At 45.3% G+C, this 22,815-nt stretch overlaps 1 protein-coding gene across 2 annotated transcripts in view; it reads right to left on the bottom strand.

The window, feature by feature from the left end:
- CFAP77 (cilia and flagella associated protein 77) overlaps positions 1–22,815 on the bottom strand; it is a 148,373-nt gene that overhangs the window by 76,225 nt on the left and 49,333 nt on the right. For both annotated transcript variants that reach the window (XR_013170083.1, XM_077147340.1), the window contains exon 2: positions 320–419. Coding sequence is in view for 1 of the 2 variants with exons in the window: in XM_077147340.1 (XP_077003455.1) it covers positions 320–419 (100 nt within the window). In the remaining variant the exon portion in view is untranslated. The remainder of the gene's footprint in view (positions 1–319; positions 420–22,815) is intronic.

The raw sequence follows: 22,815 nt of genomic DNA, 5'->3' as shown, positions 1-22,815 counted from the left end.
TCCCTGAGATTCTAGAGGGTGTCTGAGCATCCATCATAGAGTTGGTTTGCCTGGGCCTTGACTTCCTTTGGGCTCTCAGAGAGTCCTGAGCCTGCTTTGTGATCCCTGGGGAACAAGGCTGGGTACCCTGGCTATTTCCTTGCACACTTGGCCCTCCCATATCTCAGCCAACCCCTGAGTTTCACCACTCATCTGCCTAGATCTGTGGTTTCCACCAGAATTATGCTGCAGCCAATGGCCAAGAGGCTAGCCTAGATGGAGAGCTCTGTGAAGTAGAACGAGCCTTCCATCCAATCTTCACCTCAAAGCATGCTGTTACCTGCGGGGACCCCTCCATCCAGCCCCCGGACGTAGAGGCCATAATTAAAATTAATTCCAGGCAGACTGCAGCTTCTTTCCCGAGGCTTCCCAAGTTCAGCCTGTTGGGAGAAAGAAAGAGAGAAAAGTGAGGGGTGGAATCTCAGAGCAATCATATAATTCAGCATCAGGGAGGCCTCAGCCACCTGCTTTGTGCCAGGCCCTGTGCTCGACTTTCAGGGATTACAAGGATATGTCTGACAGAGCTCTCCCTGAGAGGAGTGCAAACTGCTTTGGGATGCTGAGACACATACAGGAGAAGCATGACTGGTGTGCCCATGTGAAGGGGTAAGAAGGATAGCAGAAATGGGGAACCAGGGAGTTGGACAGAGGTCTTGAAGAAGGAGCACGCTTGTACAGTGGGAGGCGAGAGGTACAATCAGTCCACTGTATGTGATCTACACCTGCCTGGCTTGAGCTGGAATCGACTCAACAAAGTGGATGTGCTGAAGGACCAGTTCATGAAGACTTGTCCAGAGGCCGCCATCAAAGGGGGCAGGGGTGGGGGCAGTTTTACTTCCCAATACTTCATCCCTTCCAGAGATGGCTCAAACAGTTACTGCCACTGGCACCTCTGGACAGTTGGACAACTGTTCTTAATCTCCAGGTCGCTGGCGAACTCCTCCTGGATCTCCAGAAGACATTGGTGTAAATGAAATTGTTCCTTCCTTTTAATACCTATATTATTTGCCCCATTTTATAGATATGGAAACTGACCTAGAGAGGCAAAGTTTTTATCCACAGCTAAGAAGCAATGGAGCTGGAATTCAAATGCAGGTGTGTTTGCCCTCCAGGCTAGAGTTCTTCCTGCTGCGTCTGTTTGGAATAGTAGCCCCAGAGGTCAGAGACCTCATCCGACAACAGTTCTGTTCTGCTGTGTGGTACTTGGCACATCACAATTACCATTATAATCATCACAGCCATCCCCATCCTCACTACCATCACCGCCACCATCATCGTTAGCCTTCTCTTTTTTTGTATGCTGTATGGTGGGGGCCACATTTCATTCTTTTTCCATGTGACTAGCCCGTTACTGCAGCACCATTTGTTGAATGTTTTTTGTTTTGGAAGTGCCTGGGCCGGGAATCGAACCCAGGTCTCCCACATGGCAGGCGAAATTCCACCACTAAACTACCCTTGCACCCCCATCGCTATCCTTCTTGATGAACACTTGCGGAGTTCTGAGTATCTTCCAGATAAAGTATTTGGTACTTCATATACTTTCTCTCATTTAATCCTAACAACTGCCCTGTGAGGCACATCCTATCAGCACCGCCATTTTTCAGTTGGGGAAGCTGAGGCAGAGAGATCAAGCAGCTTGTGCAAGGCCATCCACTAGGAAGTGACTAGCTGGAATTTGAACTCAGATCTTTTCTCTGCAGCCCACACTCTTAACCACTGGGCCACTCAGATTCATGTGCTAAATAAATACCAATGAGCCCCAGGCTTGCTTAGCTTTCTGGCAACATCAGGCCTGTGGACATTACTGAGAAGAGTGAGGCACAGCTGGTCCTCCCCACCCCACAGGACACAGGTCATAGGCCTAGCCAGTGGCTGGCCAGATGGTCTGACGGGCTCTGGCCCCACTTTACCTCCTTCTATCTCATCTGTGTCCCTCCCTCTCCAGTACCTGTGGTCCTGGGTACATGAAGAAAGATGGTGAGGGACCACTCTTAATGGCCCATTGCTGCCTTTGGAATAAACTCTTTTCCTTAGACTGGCAGTCCAGGCCCAGCATACTCTGTCCCTATTCACTTGTGCAGTTTTGCCTCCCAGACACCCCTGCGAGGCCCCTACTCTGGCCTACTCTACATTCCCTTTAGGAGCCACAGAATTCCACCTCAAGCTTTTGCTCAGCTTTCTGGAATTCAGTCCTTGGCCCCATTCTTCAAGCCCTGTGTCTGCCAGGAAGCTGTCTATACCCCTAGTGCTCACAGTGGCCTCTTCCTCCCCTGAATTCCAGTAACTCTTACTATCTGTTCTGTTCATTTGGGTCTTGGAGGTTAAGTGACCTCCATTTGTATGAATGCACATGTCAAGTCAGCCCGCCTAGAATATGAATTCCTACACAGTTAGGACCATGGGTTTCTATTGCCCTCCCCCCACTCTACCGATGGCACATAGTAGTTTCTCAATAAATGCCTGAAATTAAAAATTTCTTCCTTTGGGAAGCCTTCCTGGATTGAGACAAACCTTCTTGTAGCACCATAGCATCGTGACATTCACCTTCATGACACTTTCAAAATTACATAGCAGTTCATGTTACCACATGGATAAACCCTGAAAACATTATGCAAGCGACAGCAGTCAGTCACAAAAGACCATATATTGTATGATTCCATTAATATGAAATGTCCAGAATAGGAAAATCTATAGACAGAATGTAGATTAGTAGTTGCTAGGGCTGGAGGGAATGGGGTTTGAGAGTGACCCCTAAGGGGTGTGGGGTTTCTTTATGAGGTGATGAAAATGTTTTAAAGTTGTCTGTGGTGACAGATGCCCAACTTTGGCTATACTAAGTTACTGAACTATTCACTTTAAATGGGTGAGTTGCATGGTATGTGAATTATATCTCTAAAGCTGTTTCAAAAATTGCACAGTAGTGTAGTTAAGTTATTAATTGCATAATGACTTGTTTGATGCCTTCTCCCCTAGTAGGGATCAGGTCTTTATTTCTATCCTTCTTTCCCCAGGGTCCAGTGCAGAATAGATGCTTGTACATAGATGTAGAATGAATGAATAGATAAATGAATGAAATGTCCACTTTGAGACTCATAGTTTCTCTTCTGCACCACAGCTGATCGTTCTCCCTCTTCTTATCCACCTCAGGGTCAAATCTCAGACCCTGTACTCCCCTGAGGGGTATTCAGTTCTGAGTTCCAGATGGGCACACTGGGCATTGGATGGGGTGGTTTGTTTTGAATTCCTTCCACATGACTCACTCTGAGCTGCAGACAAAGCTCCAGTCCCTCATTTGTTTATGGAAATAATCTGGTCTCTCCAGTGACTGCTGGGGAAGTTAATTAAAATGTGACTTCTCAGAAAGGCCCCGCCTCCCTCAGGGCAGGTGCAGGTGGGCAGACTTCCAGCTGGCAGAGGAATGACAGACAGACTCAGGAGCTGGCTGCTATCCTTTGCAGAGGATGGGGGAGCAGTCAGGCACCTCAATCTCTGCACTTTCTAGTGCACGCTGCCTTGGAATCAATAACTGCTGAAGCACACTGAAGCTTTAGGCTGCAAAAATCATCCCAATGGAAGATTCACTCATTCATTCATTCCACAAATATTTATTTTGCACCTACTCTGCACCAAGCCCTGTTCTGGGATTTCTAAGGTAAACAAAGAAGACATACAGCCCTGCCTTCATTAAATTCACTGTCTCGCAAAATGGATCGCTAAACAAGTAATGACAGTCAAGTGCCCCTGAGGGTGTGATGGGGAAGCAAAGAGTGCCTCTATCTCAAAAAATCTGTGAGTCTGCAGAGTGCGAGACTATATCTGCAATACATATATCTAACAAGAACTCTTATCCATAATATATAAAGAACTGTCACTAATCAGTACAAAAAAAGCAGACAATCCTATGGAAAAATGAGCAAAAGACTTGAACAGGTACTTCATTAAGGGGCTATCCATATGTCAAGGTGATCAACCTCTGTGAATTGCAAAGTGAAAGCTCGATGCTATTGGCCAGACTGTGGAGCAACCGGAATACTTGTGCGCTGGGTGGGAGTGTAAACTGGTAGAGCCACTTTGGAAAACTGTTTGACAGTATCTATTATAGATAACTCTATGCCAACCTTATAACTCAACAATCTCCTCCTGGAACCCAACAGAAATGAGTGTGCATTTGTACCTAAAAACATGTCTAAGAAGGCTCATAACAGCTACATTCATGATAGCTCCATCCATGTTTCCAAAAAAAATGGAAACAACCTAATTGGCCATCACAGGTGGAAAACAAGTTATGACATATTCATACCAAAGAATACTCCATAGTGGTGGTTTTCAACCAAGGGCAATTTTGTTCCTTCAAGGACATTTGACAACGATTAGAGACATTTTTGGTTGTCACAACTGGGGAAAGAGTGCTACTGGCACCTAGTGGGTAGAGACCAGGGATGTGCTAAACATCCTACAGTGCACAGAACACCCCCTCACAACATAGAAATGTCCAGCTCAAAATGTTAACAATGCTGAGGTTGAGAAGCCCTGAAGAAATGGCAGCTACCCCCAACAACCTGGATGGTTCCCACAGGAAATATGGAGGGAAAGAAACCAGATGCATTCCGACAGAGTTCAAACATGAGCATAGCTAGGCTGTGGTCTTAGAAGTTGAGAAGTGGGTTCCTTGGGGTAGGGGCTAGTGACTGTAAGTGGCACAAGGTCAAGTTCTATTTCTTGATCTGATGTTGGTGTCCTTAACCCTGTGAAGTCCTGCCTCCTGCCCTCCACAGAATTTTCTCACCTGTCACTGCAGCCACCCAACCCTTTCCCACCATCTGTGCTGAAAGAGCAATGGATGCCCTACACACAGGAGATCCAGCTGCATACAACACCCATGTAAACACAGGTAAAAGATCAACAACTACAAACCACGACAACTTTTTTCTTGCTTCCTAAAACTTTTCTAGACCGGAGTATCCCCAGGTGAAATGAAGCAGGACTACCCAAGAATTTGGCTAAGAGCAGATTCAGAAGCATGCTTGGCCTTTAGCTCTTCCACTTTGGTGCCTGGATTTCCCTCTCAGGCAGTTTACATCAAAGTATCAGAGAAAGCCACTCACAGGAAACCCCAGGGGTCCCTTGGCCTATTTTAGGCACAGCTTGAGGGCGTCTACAGAGCTTTGCATGGATTATCTGCAAAGGACCTTTTCCTCTCTTCTGCCTGTCCCCAGATATCTCCTGTCCTTGAAAGTCCACCACTGGCAATTCAGTCCTTTAGGTTAAGGTGTACCATGTCTCAGACACCCTGTGTTCACATGTAAATACCCTAGGCGGAGCGGCAGATTCACCCCTCACCAGTCGATCTGCCCTATGAACCGTGCAACCTAGGCAGCCCCACCCTGCCCTGACTCCTCAGCACCACTGTGGCACCAACCACACAAACCATAACAACACCTATGGTCACAGGGCCTGTGTGCCAGGCTGCATGCTGGGCCCCATACCCTTGTAACTGACCACTAATCCTGAAACAATCCTGCAAAATAGTTACCTTACTGCTCTTTTATAGGTGAGGAAATGCAAGCCCAGGGAGCTTTAGGGCTTTGTGTGCCTAAAGCCAGACAGCTAATAAGTGGCTGAGCCAGCTTTTGAACCCATGTCCAACTCCACAGTCTTTGCTGCCTCTTTATGACTCATTTAGCAAAAACTGCCTGGGACTATTAATTGTCTTTTCATGTGCATAGACATTATCTCTACAGGTGGGTTTTTGCTCATGCAGAACAGATGAGTCTCTTGACTTCTTTGCATTCCCTTCTCTTGCAATACACAACACAATGCTTTGTATCCAAGGGAGCCCCAGGTAAAACCTGCTACTTGATTTATACACTGGGGCTGAGATGAGCTGACACTTCAGGAGACATTATAGGACTAAAGTGAACTGGACACAGGACAGCTAAATCTTGACCAGGCCAAGGAAGAGGTGGTCAGGAAAAGAAAGAAATGTATAGAACTTGGATTGGCATTTTGGGAAGAGCTGACATGAAGGAAAATCCAGAGTCAGGCAGCCAAAGAGGACAGAAGAGCCGAGGGTGCTCCAAGGGCTACCTAGAAGCAGGTGGAGTGAGAAGCCGCAACAGAGAAGGTCTGGAACTAACCTCGGCCTCCTTCCCCAGCTTGTCCAATTGGGCCTACCTACTTGACACCTGCAGAGAAAAACTGATGGAGGGACGGCAAGTTTTCTCTGGTGACTGAGCAAAACCATCTAAGAATTGACAGACACTTGGAGAAGCTGCTGACCCTGTACTTTCAGATGCAGGCAAGCCGGCTGTGACAGGCCTCTAAGATCATTTCCCATTGAAACACAAAGGGAATTGAGGCCTGATGACAGTGGTCACCTGCTCTTCCATGGCGACCTCACCCTGATATCCCTGAAACTGATGAGACAGCCCAAATCTCAGCTTTGATAAGCCACCCCGGTTCCTAAGCAGCCTGCCCAACAGCCCAGGACAGGATGAGACATAGCCTCTTGCAGATGCAAAACAGGTTTTCAATCAAGGCAGATGAACCCAGTCAGCTCTCATGTTGGAACGTTCAAGTATCCAGGGGCGGTCAGTCCAGATGTGGAACTGAGAGCTACTTCCTCACACAAGGGTCCCTTATCCCTTAGAACCACCACACTTTCTTTACTGCAGAAATAAAGAAATGAGCAAGAGAATGAACCTTTATTGAGCATCTCCTTTATACCAGGTAGGCTTTATAAACTAGGACCTTATGTAGCAGTCTCATTTATTGAGCACTTGCTATATGCTGGGCAGGTGCCCAGACTTTTTGTACTTCTCCCTGAAGGCTTCCAGCCCCACTATGAAGTCTGGTTCCCATTTTACAAAGAGGTTAACACTTGCCCAAAGCCATACAGGTAGTAAATGGAAGAGCTGGGGCCTAAACTCAGCTCTGTCAGATGTCACACTTCTGAACTTAACCCAGAATGGCCCCTTGCAGGTGGTTAAATGGTGGCCTCCCAAAATAAATGTCTTCCCAGAACTTGTGAATATCACCTTACGTGGCAAAAGAGTGATTATTATCTTATATGGCAAAATATGCGAGTGAGTTAAGGATCTTGGGAGGAGGAGTCTTTCTAGGCGACCCTAGAAAAAACAGTGACTTATAAGAGAGAAGCAGAGGGAGATCACAGACAAGACACACCAAGGGTTTGCCAAGTGAGCACAGACCCAGAGGTTTCCACCATGGGAAGACAGAAATACAGAAGAAGGTAGAAGCAGAGTCTGAAGTGATGCTGCCACAAGCCAAGGAACATCTGGAGCCACCAGAAGCTGAAAGAGAGGGGCCCCGCCAACAACTTGATGTTGGACTTCCGGGTCCCAGAACTGTGAGAGAACACATTTCTGTTGTTTTAAGCCGCCCAATTATGGTTATTTGTTACTGCAGTCACAGGAAACTAACACACCCATCGACCCTCACAACCCTGAAAGGGAAGCCTTGGTATCCCCACTTGAAGAGAGATGGAGGCTCATAAAGCAAAGTGACCCATTAACTCCTTCCACCCTTGAAATCCTTGCAGTCCTTGCATTTCTCATTTCCTGTGGCAGAAGTCTAAAAGAACTCATGCAGAATCCTCAAGGTCTTTTAAGAGGGCCTACCTTAGTTTTGCACAACCGGGAATCATAAATCCTGGAAGCTATTCAAATATGGCCCACCAGCCTGAATGCCTGTCATCAAGAGGCAAATGTGGGAGAAAATCTCAGCTTTGATTCTGACCACCTCACTCTCCTTGGCCGCCTTCAAACTGTGCCTTTTCCTGAGTTTCCTCTGTCACAAAGTGGCTTGGCTGGAATGCAGCTCTGGGTGACAGCTGTCCCCATCAGCAGACAGCTTCATTAAACCTCATTAAGATGTCATCCCTCTCTGCCTTACTTCCCATCTCTCAGCTCTAATTAAAACCATCTCTCTCCCTGTCCCAGGGGGTCCCGAGATTCTCTGGGCTCCTCCTGCAAATCAGCTCCCTCTGCTCCTGACATGAAGGACCAGGCCCTGGAAACCTGTACCGGGAACCAAGTTGGGCAGGCAGGCCCCGGGCCCATAAACCCCCTTGGAGCAGCCGGTTGCCTCACGCAAGGACCGCTGGGATTTTCCAGAGGCAAATACACGGAAGGAGTTTTCCCAGTGCCATGGCACCAGCCTTGCTTCTGAACTTACCTGGGACAAAAATGGGACCCAGGAACTAAGTCTCCTTTTTGTAAGACAGCTTCTTCAAAGCAAGTGGCCCAGCCTTGCAACTCAAGTCTAATCATCTTCCACGCAATATACCTCTTTTCCACGGCCGAGGTGTCGATGGCAAAAATGGACGAGATCACTCAGCTTAGTTGCTTGCGTGGCCTACACCGGATTTCACTCTGGGGGAATGGGCCAGTGTTTATTCCCAAAACAGCCGGCTTTCTCTCTGGGGCTTGATTGCTTATACAGTCAGGAATAAACCCTCCACAGGAACCACTCCCCACTTCCTGGCAACAACATAAATGTAACTCAATAACCCCCCAGCTCTGAGTCTAAACTAAATGAATGCTTGTTTGGCAGTTAAAAGGCCTCCACTCACTCTCCTGCATCCTATAAAGGCATAGTTATACAAAATCCCACAGATATTGCCTGGCAGTTATTAAATAAATATCTGTATATAACTGTAGCCATGCATACATATGCACACACATACCATTGTGCTCACAGACGGGTAGTTCATTATTGTAAAACAACTTAAGATCCTCGAATGAAAAGCACAATATAAATGCAAATTGTGATCATTATTAGCATAGAGAATATTTATTTATTTCCATAATGAGAACCTCAGATAAACAATCATGTAAAATCAGGTGCATTATGCATCAAAGGACTCAGGCTTCGTCTTTTTTTTTTTTTTTTTTTTTTTTTTTTTTTTTTTTTTTTTTTAAAGGAAAGACAGAGAGAAGGAAGGAAGGATAGAAGGAAGGAAGGAAGGAAGAAAGGGAAACATCTTTAAACATTTTCTTGTTTTATTGTATTCTGTTTCTCCGTTTTTTGTTACATGGGCTGGGGCCGGGAATCGAACCGAGGTCCTCCGGCATAGCAGGCAAGCACTTTGCCCGCTGAGCCACCGCGGCCCGCCCCAGGCTTCGTCTTAGAAGCCAAATTCTTTGAACCATATGCATTGTCTGAGTGGCAGTTGAATATTGCATAATGATACTAAAAAGCCACATACGAGACGACCACATCCAAATATGATCAAAGGCATATAAAATACTGCCAAGTGAAAAACACACACACACACACACAGCAGGATTCAAGATTTTAAATATATTACTGTTACAACCATGTAAAAAATACCTTGAAAAAATACTGGAAGGAAACACAGCAACATAGCTGTGACAATGTGAAGGTATGTCGTTAGAGATACAGATTTTTGTATTGCAGTTTTTACTTTTATAATTGAAAAAAAAGTCAAAAAAGCAGAGGTAAAGTATAAATTTCTATTTTATACATTGCAAAGTTACACAAAAGGTTCCCCTATGTCATTACAGCTCAGCTCCAAGTTTATAATTGGGGCTAAAGGAGCCAACTGGTAGGTAGGGGGAAGGTGGAGAGGAAGAGTCTGCAGTCAAGAGCAAGAGCGTAGGGAACCAGTTTGTTAACTATGTCACACAGAACTGAGATGGATCCCCAGTTCTGCCACTTCCCATGTGACTCTGGGCAAGTCACCTAACTTGTCCAGGTCCCCTACTGCCACCCCCAGTTTTCTTCCTGTAAAACCTCAGGGGGCTGTGCAGCGTGTTTAACTGTATCTGACCCAGGGTCCGTGCTCAATACATAGTTTCCTCTCCTACTGTTGCCATTGTTAGTATAACTATGGGCGCTCTCCAGCTGAGATCCTAGGGAGAGTCCCAGAGAGTGCGGGGTACCTCTCCACGCCCCATTGTGCCTGGTCAGCCACCCCATTTGGCCCTCGGCTGGTTCTCACGGCCCTGGGCTGCCTGTGTTTTGCCTCTGCACTGCCTGCCCAGCTCCTGTTTTGTCCTGATGCAGCCCAGCCTCCCTTCAGGCTGCCAGAACTGTTATTGCCGCTGATGTATGGCCCTTGCCATGTGAGGCGGTCACGGTGACAGGGCCCGGCGCCCCCTCCCCTCCCCCTCGACAGCTTGAAATCAGGTCCTTCATTTGCATTTACATGATCTCGCTGTGCAGCTTATGAGATGGAGAGATTTATTTGCTACTTAGCTTGATGTTTGATTACCCTCAGAGAAGGCGGCGAGCAACAAAGTGCATGGATGCATCCGCTGTGAGCCCACGGCCTCTGGGGGCCGGTAACTCAACAGCAGGTTTAGGTGGATAAGGAAGAAACGCACAGCATTTTGAAGAAGGCAAATGTGAGGAGGTTGGAAGGAACAAACACCATGATTTGGATTACTAAAACCCACGCGCACTCACGTGCTAAAAACTGGTAAGGTGTCATCTGAGATTATGGACTCACTTTTACAAGGAAGCTCACTGTTTTGGGGGACCAACTCCCAGAAACTTTTTCTCCTGGGCAAAATCAGGGGCTCCTAGAAGAGATGGTGTAAAAATAAAGGGAGGCAGTGAGTGTCAGCTCCCGCATACCAGCTCTGCACTGGAATCTGAATGCCTGGATTGACTCTGGCTCTGCCAATTGCCACCTGTATGGCCTTGACCTCACCTACCGGCACCCAAGTTCCTTACCTGTAAAATGGGGAAAATGACAGGTCTGTGGCTGAGACAAGTAAAGGACGTGGTGCTTGTAAAGATTTCATCACCACTGTGGACACAGCATAATAGAAGCTGCTAAGGGTACGAGAGGCTGTCTTCTGAAGAAACTGAGGAATAAAACGAAACGCCCCAATTGAGAGAAAGCACTCGGTGTAGCATTTGGCAGTCAAGTATCACTTGTCTGTATGGTGGGTTATCCGCTGTGTGGGGTTCAATTCCAGCCACCCAGCAGGCCAGCGCCTGCTGCTCACAGCTGGGGTGTGCTTAAGGAAGGCAAACTCATTTTCATGACAGTCTGAGCAGAGGATAATTAGGAGCAGAGATCTTCTGTTGACAACCCATACCCTATTGTCACATTTCGGATCCAAACAGAAATTACTTGGCACACTATTGGGACATTATGGTTTGGCAACCAGGAACATGAGCATGGACCCAACCCGCCTGATTGGAATTCTGGCTCCTCAACTATCTGTGTGACCTTGAGCAAGTTACTTAACCTCCGAGTCCCAGTTTCCTTATCCATTAAATGGGAATGAGAGTACCCAACTCACAAAGTTGTTAAAGCATTTGATAATACAGGTAAAGTTCTTAGCAGAGGGCCTGGAAGGTTTTTCATGAAAACTTCTAATGCTAAGTTGCTGGTTGTCATTAAACTCTCCACTTTTTTTTGCATTGTCATGCTTCCATTCATGTGACGAATACAGCATTAGCGATAAAATTAATACATCTGCAGGAAGGCTATGCTATGCCTCCCATCTGAGCAATTTAATAAACTCTTTTTTTCTCTCTTAAGGCTAAAAAAGGAAAGAAATGCAAGTGAAGTGACTTTGTTACCAATTGGACAACATGATTTGAAAACATTGTTCAATTTTAAGGAAATGAGATTGTGGAGAACGTGGTGGGGAGAGGGAGAAGACAGTACAGTGGGCCTGGAATTTTTAAGACCATTTCCCAACTGCATCCCGTTGCTTTGCTGGTTGGCGTGAGGGGCCTTGGTGGAAGGTGGGGGAAGGCAAGTTCGTTAACAGCTTTTAAGATCTTCATGAAATATGTGTTCTAGGGCAGGCCCAGAGAAACTTGACGGATTGATTCCATTTTACATTATTTCTGTCCTTTGCTTCACGTGGTCTTATTGTTGGAAGGCTGCGGTGGGGAAGGAGAAGGAGTGCTGGACTGTGACTCCAGATGCCTGGGTGCTGGCCCTGTCTGTCTTGCCTGCTCCTTGCGGCCCCCACTTCCTCTGGACCGGGGGACCCTGGATGAGATCAGTGCCTTTCCTGCTGTGCTCTACAATCTCCTGTGATCCTGGAGAGGCGCTCAGGGGTGTCTCTGGCAGAGGGGGAGGAGGAGGGGTGTGGGGACACAAAACCCTTCATCCTGATCCAGCCAGGTGGTCACTTTCCTTACGAGTGTCCCCAACTAAGGCTTCTTTTGAAGAGCAGCTTCTACAGGTTCAAGAAGAAAACATGATAATCACTCAAGTAAGTGACCTGAGATGTCCCCTCCAGCACCCAGCTTCTGTGTTTGAAGCAGCCTGGTATAGACAGACAGGATTTGAATCCAGACTCTGAGACTTCCTCACTGTAAAATCTTGAGCACCACATTTGACCTCTTCGAGTTTCATTTACTCATCTTTTGTAGAACAAGGATAATGGTCCCTGCCTCAGGGCATAACAATAAGATTTAGACGAGACAGCTGAGGAAAGGTGCCAAGGACGTGCTGGCCGGCAGGAGGTGTGCAGAAGTGAGAGGGGCTCTTCCTTTCCCCTTCTCCTCCAGTGTTATTTTAGTTAAAGGAGGCAATGTGTTTGGGCCTACTTCTATGTGGCATTCAAAAAAAGGAATAACTTTCCAAACTGCTGAGAGGTAATAAACAGAATAAGAATGCTGATGGCATAAGAAATAAAGGGCATTCGTTCAGTTCAGTTGCCAAGGGTCAAAGCCAGTGGACAAAAGAGCAAGCAGATTTAAGAAAGAGGCTCACTACTGAGAGAGAGAGAGAAAAAGAGAGAGAGGGAGAGAGAGAGAGAGAAAGCAGAGAATGATGTATGTACTTTTCAAAACTTAAAACAGAAATCAAAGGAAAACTGAACTGTTTTAAGTTTTGACAGCTGCAGGGATCACTCTGTTTGGTTACTCTATTTATGTTTTCATTTTCTTTATAGATTCATTGAAAATCGTATCATGTAATAGGGAAGAAAAATGTTCAGTGTTTTCTCTCCCCCCTCCCCATAAACCCTTGTTCCTTCCCGAGAACAGATGAAAATACCAACTCTAGTGAATTTTGTTTTGATGTATATTTCATAATATCTCATTGATTGTAGGTTTTATTTCCATGTCAATAAAAGAGTGGTATTGTAATAAATGAGAAGGAGTTTAACACAAAATGGCAGCTGACCTGTCAGCACGGCAGAGAGCTGAAGCGGAGGATGTGGCCCTAAAATGAAGCCTGTTAATAAGGATGGGCCATCTGGGGAGCAGAATCAGAGGTTACTGATTTCAGCACCAAGCTAGGAGGCTGGAGGACAGGGTCCTGGCGCTTCCCCCTCTTTTGCAGGTGTTGGGGTTCTTTTATGATTGGTTCTGGGTCGACATTCATAGGGAAGATGAGGTAGGCACCTAAGCACAACTTTTCCTCCTTCGGCATTCACGGTGGCAGTAGCAGAAACAACCAACTAAGGGGCGCAAGGCACTGTTCTTGATACCTTGCAGCATGCAATGATGAATAATAAACCAGTTGGAGAAGTGGTAATTCAAAGAGGGCACCTCAGCTCCCTGCTCTAGCCTCTTTACACCTCTCTCCTTTACTCTTGACTTCCAGCTTTGAGCTTCTTTTAGCACCTTGAATGTAGTGGGCTCCTTTCCACCTCAGAGCCTGTGCTCAATTATTTCTCCCTTCTCTTCAACTCCTGGACCTCCTAACTCCTAGCTTAAAAGTTGCCTCCTTGGGAAAGTCCTCCTGACTCCACAATGGCATGATCTCCATATATTCTTTCCTACACTCATCTCATTCTAAGTAATTGATCATTTGGGTGGTGGTTTCTGGCACATCTCAGTCAACTGCATGTGGGTTACAGGGGCACATGGGTAGATCTGTCTCATTTGCTGTGGTAGCCCCAGCATCCAGACACAGTAGGTCTTGAATGCACATTTCTGTAGTGCTCATGTGACTGAATGTCAGTGAGTGGTGCAGAGAGCCAATGCTCTGGAAGCTCACAGAAGAAGCCCTCCTCCCAGGCCTGGGCCATATGGGACAGACATTCTAGAATGAGCTATGAAATCTGCTCCTGAGTTCTTTGGAGAATTCAGTTGTGAAGGCAAAAAGTGAAAAAGCCCTGCCCTGCCCCTCTGTGGGCCCTGAGGGGCTAGGGACAGGGAAGCTTGGCATTTCTGGACATAAACAGCAGAACCAGACACTTAACAGCTTTGTGACTATGACCAGCAGGCAGGAGCCTACTATAGCAGGCTGGCAGCTAATGGGGAGCTCCAGTCCAGAAGGGCCCTAGGAGACTCATCTCCTCTTCCCTGGCTTCAGTGTTCCCATCTACACAATGAGGGAACTGAACCAGTTGATCTCTAGGGCCATCCAGCTGTGCTATTCTATCTAGAACATATCTAGATCCACATTTCCTTCTTCTTTTTTTCAGAAAGGCTAAGCAGCAAAGTGGTAATACGGTAGAGTTCACCCAATCTGCGCTCAAATTTCAACTCTCCCACTTGTTAGTTGCAGGATCTTGGGCAAGGAAGCTCCTCACCATTAGGCCATGTCTTGACACAACCCAAATCATAGGCTTGGTGACAGGAGATGACATTCATTGCCTCCCATATAGAAAGCCTCAGCAAATACTTGCAGAAGGAATGAGTGGTTATTATTCTCAGAGAGTGCTGATGCTATCTGCCCCACCTCCATCAGCACCCCCGTGGCCAACTCATGACCCTCTGCCCACATGAACTCAACCAGAGTGACCAGAGCCAAGCCAACGGGGCCACCCTGGGATGGAACTCCACACGATGGCCTCTCTAGCATGTCCACCAGACACTTTGTGGACCATTCCTGGATTGGTGGGAAGTCCTCTAGATGCTGCCCTGCACCATAATGAGTGAAAATATTTGAAGGATGTGATAATGAAGACTTTGGACCAACCCAACCATGCCCAGTCCTCCAAGGCCCTCTTCCATGCACCCACCTACCTGTGTCTATTTCCACAGCCTTAAACTGAAAATGTCATGGCTCCATGGTTGGGAGTAAAGGTTTGAGCTCCCTGAAGAGGTTCTAGTGTAAAAGACAGCTGAGAAATATTAACTGAGGACAAGGGGAGGTGCTGTAAATGATTTAATGGGAGGCTTCCTGGATGGACTAGAGTTGAATAACTAAGGTAAAGATTTCAAATATATGGCATAATTGCTACATGTGAAATCTGTTTGTACTTAGCTTTTAGTCTTGGAAATTACCAAGCTCTGTGCTGCTCCTACAATTAATCTTTAAAGAATTAAGAGTGAGAATACCCATTACTGTGAAAAGACTCCAGTGAGTCTTGACCCAACTTATAAAATAGACAGATTTGGTACAACTGAATAATTTTCCTCTTCTCTGCACAAAATCAAGAATGCTAGTCATACTCAGTGGCTGAAGTGAATGCTTGCAAACTGGTATAGACCAGCCTATAATTACCAAAATAGAAAAAGAACAGCATTTTGTAATGAATGACAAGCTGCTGAGCGGAAATCTAATTTGGTCTAATTAAGCAGCCTTTTGTGAGGATTTGTCTTTAGATGAAAAGAGGGAGCCAAGGAGATCTAAATGCAAATGAACTCCATCATTTTGGTTTTAAAAAGCTAGGCTGATAAAAGCATCTTCGGGCACAGCCCTCTCTTCTTCATTAGATTATTAGTCCTTTCGTTGTCACCTCAGTCCTGTACTGGGCCCCTCCTACCTTACAGGAGTCTTGCATTTTTTGTCCCTTGCTTCTCATATCTTTTTAAATAGGACACCTTGGGTCGACAGAGCTGTCGGGGAGCTTTTGCTTATTCAGGAGCAAATTTTCTTTTGCCCAAAGTAATAAAAGCAAATGGGGTTTTGCTTATTAGAGGAATTTGCTCCTGTTCTCTGAGGGTGCACCTTCTGAAGCCCAGAGTGTTGAATGCATACCCAGCAGTATTAGCACTGACAGCAATTGAGGGAAAACAAATCCCATGCCACGGCTTGTGAGGCAGCCAGGATATATTGGCCTGGGTTTCCCATCTGATGAAGGCTTGGGGCCAGAATCTGGGTTGGAGTGCCTACCCCTTAACCAGATCCTGAGCTCCATCATCTGACCCGGTGGTACTCTTTGCCCCACCGAACATGATGCACATCTAACCCACACTGCCCTTCTGGGAACGGTCTTTCAAGGTCTCTCGGCCCTGTGCAGCTCCCATCAGGGACAGGCAGAGGTCCAGCGGCCCTCTTCTCAGCACTCTCAGTGGAAGGGGCATTGCTGTAAGACCTGGTGTGGTTGGGTGGATGAAAAAGAAATCCATTTCTCATACACTGATACCATAATCTTCCATCTTAGCTCTCTTCTTTGTTTACAAAGAAACAGCCAACATTTGGATTTTTTCATGTTCTGCAAAGGAACGTGTAGAAAGAGTAAGAGAGAGCAGGTGACTGTGGCAGACGCTCCCCAGTTTGGCTATCTCAGTGGGTCTCTCCTTAGTGAACACTGGTCCCAGAATCAGAGCGCGTGCTCCCAGAGGGCCTGTCAAGTAGAAAGCCACCTCACCTTTCCATCTAGGTTCAGCCCAGTTTTCTCATCACCCCTACATGCCCACCTTGGCATTTGGCATGCCCAAGACTGGGAGCCAAGAGGAAGGGTCTAAACACAATGTGGGGCATAAGCAGATACAGAATATCCCAGGGAGAAAGACAGAGAAGGGAAGGCAGAAATGGATTTATATTCTTGAGTACAAACATCTAATACAGGCTGAACAACTATTATGTGCCAGAGACCAAGGTCAAGGCTAAGCACTTGACACCCACTGACTCTTTGAGCCCTTCCTGACTGGATCTCCCATTTAAAACTGCAACCACCTCACATACACACACCCCACCCACCCCACTCTCTTCATCCCCTCCCTTGCTTTATGTTTCTCCATAGCACTTACCATAAGTAACAAACTAGATGTTTTATGTATGAATTTTGGTCATTTTTCTCTTCTCCCTAAACTATAAACTCCCTTTAAACAGAAAGGGCATGGATTTTGTCTTTTTTGTTCTCGGCTCTGTTTCTAGTGCCTAGAATAGTTCTTGGTACATAGTATGTACTCAATAATGTTTGTTGAATGAATGAATCCTCATCATAACCTAGAGAGCTCTTGCTCAAGTTTTACAGGTTGTGCTCAGAAAGGTTAAGAGTGTGCCCAGGGTCACACAATTAATTGCCAGAGGCAGAGCTGGGAGATCTGGTGTGTCTGACTCTGGACCCACTCTGGCTGGGGTCTCCAAATCTTTCTCTACCATTCTGCATAAAGAGGAAACAACCCTCTTGATGTGAGACATGGAGGTAAATGCAAGAGGCTGCTGGAGGCTCCAGCTGCCCCTAGGCCCAAGGAGATCAAAGTCACAGGGCAAGTGGGTCAGGAAGCCTTCTCATTTGCATCCATCTCCTGGCCCCAAATTATCCCCTTGAACAATATGACACAGCAATGCAATCCAGCAATCCACCCTGACAAGTGCGTAGCATTTGTCACCTATCGACACACAGCATTAATCAAACAAGCAAGTCATGGGAACCACCTCGGTGCCAGGCACTATAAAGAGATGAGCCAGACTCCATCTATTGGGACTGACATTATGTCATGTTGTAAGCGATAAGTTAGGGTTTAAGGGATGATTATGATTACTGAATCATTATATAGGTATTTCTTTTTTACTTTCTGGTGTATTAGAGTAGACAGAAGGAAATACCTAAATCTCTGAACTATAATTCAGCTGCCTTGATCTCTGGTAATGATTGTATAGCCTTTATTCTGTGCCCTTGTGATTGTAAAACCTTGTGACTAACATTCTTTTGCACCCAGTTATTCAGTTTGTCAACATTAGAATATTGTGATCACAAAAGACAGCCCCTAATGTTTATTAATGAAGGGTCCTGGCTCAGCCCAGAACTAACCCAGCCCAAGTCCAAAGTTATCTTGATAATCAAACCTGGATCTGACCAAAATGGGCCCACCTAACATGTACAGTAGATTTGACTTTAATCTGTAAGTGATCTATACCTCATTATAATACTAAAATTCATGCCCATCATCATATTAACACTGCCATTTTCTTACATATGTTCTGTGATTAAGCATGTAATCAATCTGTGCATGCTCAATAATTAGAGCACCTCTAATTACAACATTTACACCACTATGTTCATTATCCTAAAACCTGCCCATCTTTTACTACTATAGAACTATCAGAATCACGCAGTTTGAGGAGACAGATTTTTGGGCCTCTAAGCCATCTGTTCTCCTGCTTCATGCCTAACAATAAACGCTTTCTCTAAAACCCCGCTGTCTCAGGAATTGGTCATTGAGTGCATTGGGCAAAGAGTCCACTGCTTTTATTTGGTAACAGTGTGCCGCTTTTTACAACTTCACATCTTACAGTGAGGATCAGTGCTTGAAGAGAGAGATTAGCAAAGTTCTGGGTGCATAGAGGTCAAATTAGTGCACCCACTTTGGGGCTCAGAGGATATGGTATTTGAAGCAGTAAGTGAGAGGTGAGTTCGATTTTTCTGATAGTAAAGTGCAAGGGGCATCCCTGGAATCATACAACCTCCAGGATCATAACAAGACATACGCACAATTCCCCAGGCACAGAGGAAATTAGCCTAAACATCATAAGGGAAGCGTAACAGGCCATGGGGATTCCAAGGAAAGAGCGAGTTTTATCTGCCCACTGGGCTCTGGGTAAACTTCCTGGAAGAGGAAGTATCTGAGAAGTGCTGAGTAGTGATATATGGGCAGGAGCATTTCACAGCATATGCCAAGACATGATGCAAAAAAGCATGAAGAGGAAATATGGGTAGTAGAAATGGTCCAGCTGACCAAGGGAAAAGGGAAGGATGAGTAATGGGGCCAGACCATGCCAGGCTCTCTTCTTTGACAGGGATTAGAGAAGCACTGCGGACTGTGGTTTGATGGTTGTGGAGTGATCAGTACTGCAGTCTGGGAAAGTCAGACTGGTGGTGAACACAGGAGGGACTGGAAGGGGAATACGAGTCTGGTTCTGTGCTTCAGGTGGGAGACGATAAGGATCTGAATTGGGAGAGGGGCTGCCAAGATCCACCAAACATGGTGGTAACACAAGATGCCTGAGCTCTTCAAGTCCAACTGTCTTCAAAAGAGATTCAACATAGAGAAAGCTGCCAGCCTAATTTCATGTGGACTCTTTGTTCTTCCTGCCCCTAAACTATCTCTTACTTCCCACCTAACTCCCCAGATCTGTTATTCAGAATCAATTGTGACTGGTAAATACTGAGAAAGTTCACAGAGTTGGTCATCTGTTCTGCCCCCAGAGTGGTGCCTCCTCACCACCCCAGTGACCCCTCAGCAAGGCAGGTTGCTCTGGCAGTTGAAACCAGCCCCGGGGTCCTATTCCCAACTTCAGACCCAGCCTTAGCAATGGGATATAGTGATGAATACACTCATTTTTTTAAAAAAAGAATTAAATGTACGCTTGGGCCCAAAATAATTGTCTGTTCCTCAGAATGCATGATGCTCAGGCTGGGCCCTTCCTGTTATCTAGGGAATCTGATTGCCCTTTTGAGAATATCAGAAAAGTTAGGGAAGGCTAGAGAATAAACTGCACAGGAGAGTCCCAACATTTGCTTCAAAGTTTAAATTGCTATTCCTTCCCCATGGAAGACCTAAGGCTTAATTAATGCCTCCAACAGCTAGTAAAAGTCTTCTTGTACTGAATTATGACTAATCAAACAATAAAATTCTTAAAAGTTTTTTGTTTAAAATGATGCATTTCCTTAATGTAAAACAATCTCAGAAGGACAGAGCATCCCTACTATTCTACGCCCCAGAATTCCCATAAGAAATCAAATATAATCCTCTTTAAGAAGCTTTAAATAATTTTGAGCTTTCTTATTGACTTATTAAAATGCAGCTTAAAACACGCCTTCAATGCAATCCTTTTACAAGGGTCAGGGATATAAAATTTGAAGAAATATGATTAGTAGATCAGTTGGAAATACTTAAGCAGTCAGGTCCAATTTTGACTATTTCAAAGAAAACTTCTTCTGGCATTTCTGATATCCCCAACCAACCTGCCCTGAAATGGGTGTGTCATTTTGCCTGCCTTAGTCTAAACTTTTGCCTGCATGCACACTCATAAGCAACTTGGTAATTCTCCACTTGTTCTCTGCACAGAAAACTACTGCCACACTCCACTTAGTTTCTCCCACAGCCCATTCCCAGAAGTTCCATACATGAGTTCTTCTCTGGTCCTAGTGACTGTGAACTTTCTTAAAAACCCTTTTGCTATGAGCTTCAATGGGTATATAATAATCCAAGGGTGGCTTTTGATCCCTAGAATACTTAGTGATATAAAACAGCACTGCCTCAATGCACTGTGAACCACCATTTATCCCATTTTACTTGAATCACACTCTTGTGGATCCTATTGCCACATTCAACAATTGAATGTTTGAATGAACCAATGAATGAATGAATGAATGAATGAATTCCTGAGTCCCTCATAAATATATGTCCAACAGAAAGCCACAGAGAACAGGGACTAGGAAAATTACAGTCTACTAGGGGAAGGCATTGCTGGAACCACACTTATTCAGAATTTTAAACAAAAAATATACAGCTATTAAAAGCAGAATGAACCCTGCTTTTAACCCAATAAAATTTTTTTTTAATGCCAGCCCTTATAAGAGACAAATCCTAAATCTCTAAAAGTTGTGATTTGGGATTTTATAGATTTGCGATTTGGGGTACCACATGCAGGGCACCCAAATTACTTCTCCAAGACAGGCAACAGACTGTGGTATTTATCAGAACAGGAGCTGATGTGATCAACAGGAAGTCTGTATTCAGAGCTCTGAGAGGGCCTGAACCATCTTCCATCACAATGAGGGGCCACCCTGTGCCATGCCAGAAGGCTCCTGGGACCTGCCACAGATCTTTATACATCTGGTCTGGCCTGGAATCGCTCTATGTGGATATAGGAAGTTCTCCTGATAGTTGTATGGTTTGTTAGTTAAGTGTGCAGGCTCAGAGCCCAAGACTGTCCAGGTTGAAAGCCAAGCTCTGTTACCAACAGAACAACCGTGAGCAACCTCTTTGTCTCAGTCTCCCCAGCCGTAAAGCAGGGATGCCAAATAGCAACTGCCTCAGAAGGTATTATGAGGACCAAATAAGGCAATGCCTGTGAAATATCAGATTGAACCAAATGCAGGTTCATATACTGCTGGGTCCAAACTGGAAAAACACCAGCAATTTCATAGGGTTCAGCCTAATACTTCACACAGTGTCTGACACAAAACAAACACTTGAGAAATACGAGCCATGGTTGTTATGGTCATCGTCACACCTACGCGCACCATGAACATGCTAATCTGTGTGCTACTCTGAGCTGGTCACACAATTACCCAAGCTGCACTTGTTTGGTTGGTTGGTTGGTTTGTTTCATCACATAATAAAGAACCTAAGAAATAACTTCCTAAATAATCAGCCCATCCTATTATCAGAAACTTCCTCAAATACCATCACTCAAAATATATTTGTCCAACAACATGTAGTATCAGATGTGTGTGCCAAGTACTGTGCTTGATACTTGGCATATTGAAAGGAGAAACCCAATTCCTGGTCCCAAGAGCTTGTAATTTCCTGAGGGAGAGAAAGAATGAATCTGGGCATGGGGCAGAATAAATGGAGTGCAGTAGAGGTCTGCAGAGGTCCTGGGTTCCATTGTCAGATGCGGCAAATAAAAATGCAGAGAGTCCAATTAAATTTGAATTTCAGATAAGCAATGGATAATTTTTAGTAATGGTATGTCCCTCATATTGCTTGGGGCATATTTATTACTTCTTGAAACATACTGATTATTGTTTACCTGAAATTCAAGTTCAACTGGGCATCCTTTATTTTACCTGGCAATACCAGCTAGGTAGGACAACACAGGAAATCCCAGACCATCCATAGAAGAGAGTCATTGCCTATTGTCATTATTATCAGAAATTATTTAGAATTGAGTAAATGACACTGGCACATTATCAGGTGATTGGGCCACATATGTCTTTTAGGTAAAAATTATACTCCTCTCAAAACATAACACCCTAGCAAAAAAAAGCCCATTATGGTGGGTTAGCTACAGCCAGGGACTGGCGAGGTCTCCCTACAATGACCTTTCCGATAAGGTTTACAGCACAATGTAGAAATAACCCAAAGTAGGGAAAAAAAACCCATGAAATCAGAGAAGAGGCTTTAGATGAATATGCTGGACCTGAAGATGCAGCAGTTGTTGGGGTGTGCTAGGCCCATAAAGTATGGGGAAAGTGGGTGGGCCTCACTGAGGGGCCCAAGAGAGCTGTGGGCAGACAGGGTGTCCTGGATGACACTGTGATTTCTGCTCTGTGACCTGCCACAGGGTCTGGAAGCTGGGCTCACAGCCACCTCCTCAGATCATGTTGTGGTTTAAATTCTGCCTCTCATTCAGCATGATTTTCTGGTGGATTTTGGTTCACAGATGCCAGAGCCAAATCTTATGATGGTCTGTGGCTTTCCTAAACAATTAAATGACTCCAACTGCTTTCCTGAACCCCCGAATTGAACTTCTGTGGGCAGGGCGAGCTCCCCCATCATGTCCAGGTGGACAGTGACCAGGGGCTGTGACAATTTTAGGGGCCTGTGAAATGTTTTAACTTCTCTCTCTCTCTCCCTCTTTTTTTTTTTTGTAAATGAAATGTTAATTTAACAAAATTAAAGAACATTAGCTATCTGCTAGTGTCAGAAAGAGATATGGCAGTTGTTACTACCCCT

Source organism: Tamandua tetradactyla, chromosome 2 (genome assembly GCF_023851605.1).
Source record: "Tamandua tetradactyla isolate mTamTet1 chromosome 2, mTamTet1.pri, whole genome shotgun sequence".
Classification (NCBI taxonomy): Eukaryota; Metazoa; Chordata; class Mammalia; order Pilosa; family Myrmecophagidae; genus Tamandua; species Tamandua tetradactyla.
This window is presented reverse-complemented; position numbering and strand designations above follow the sequence as displayed.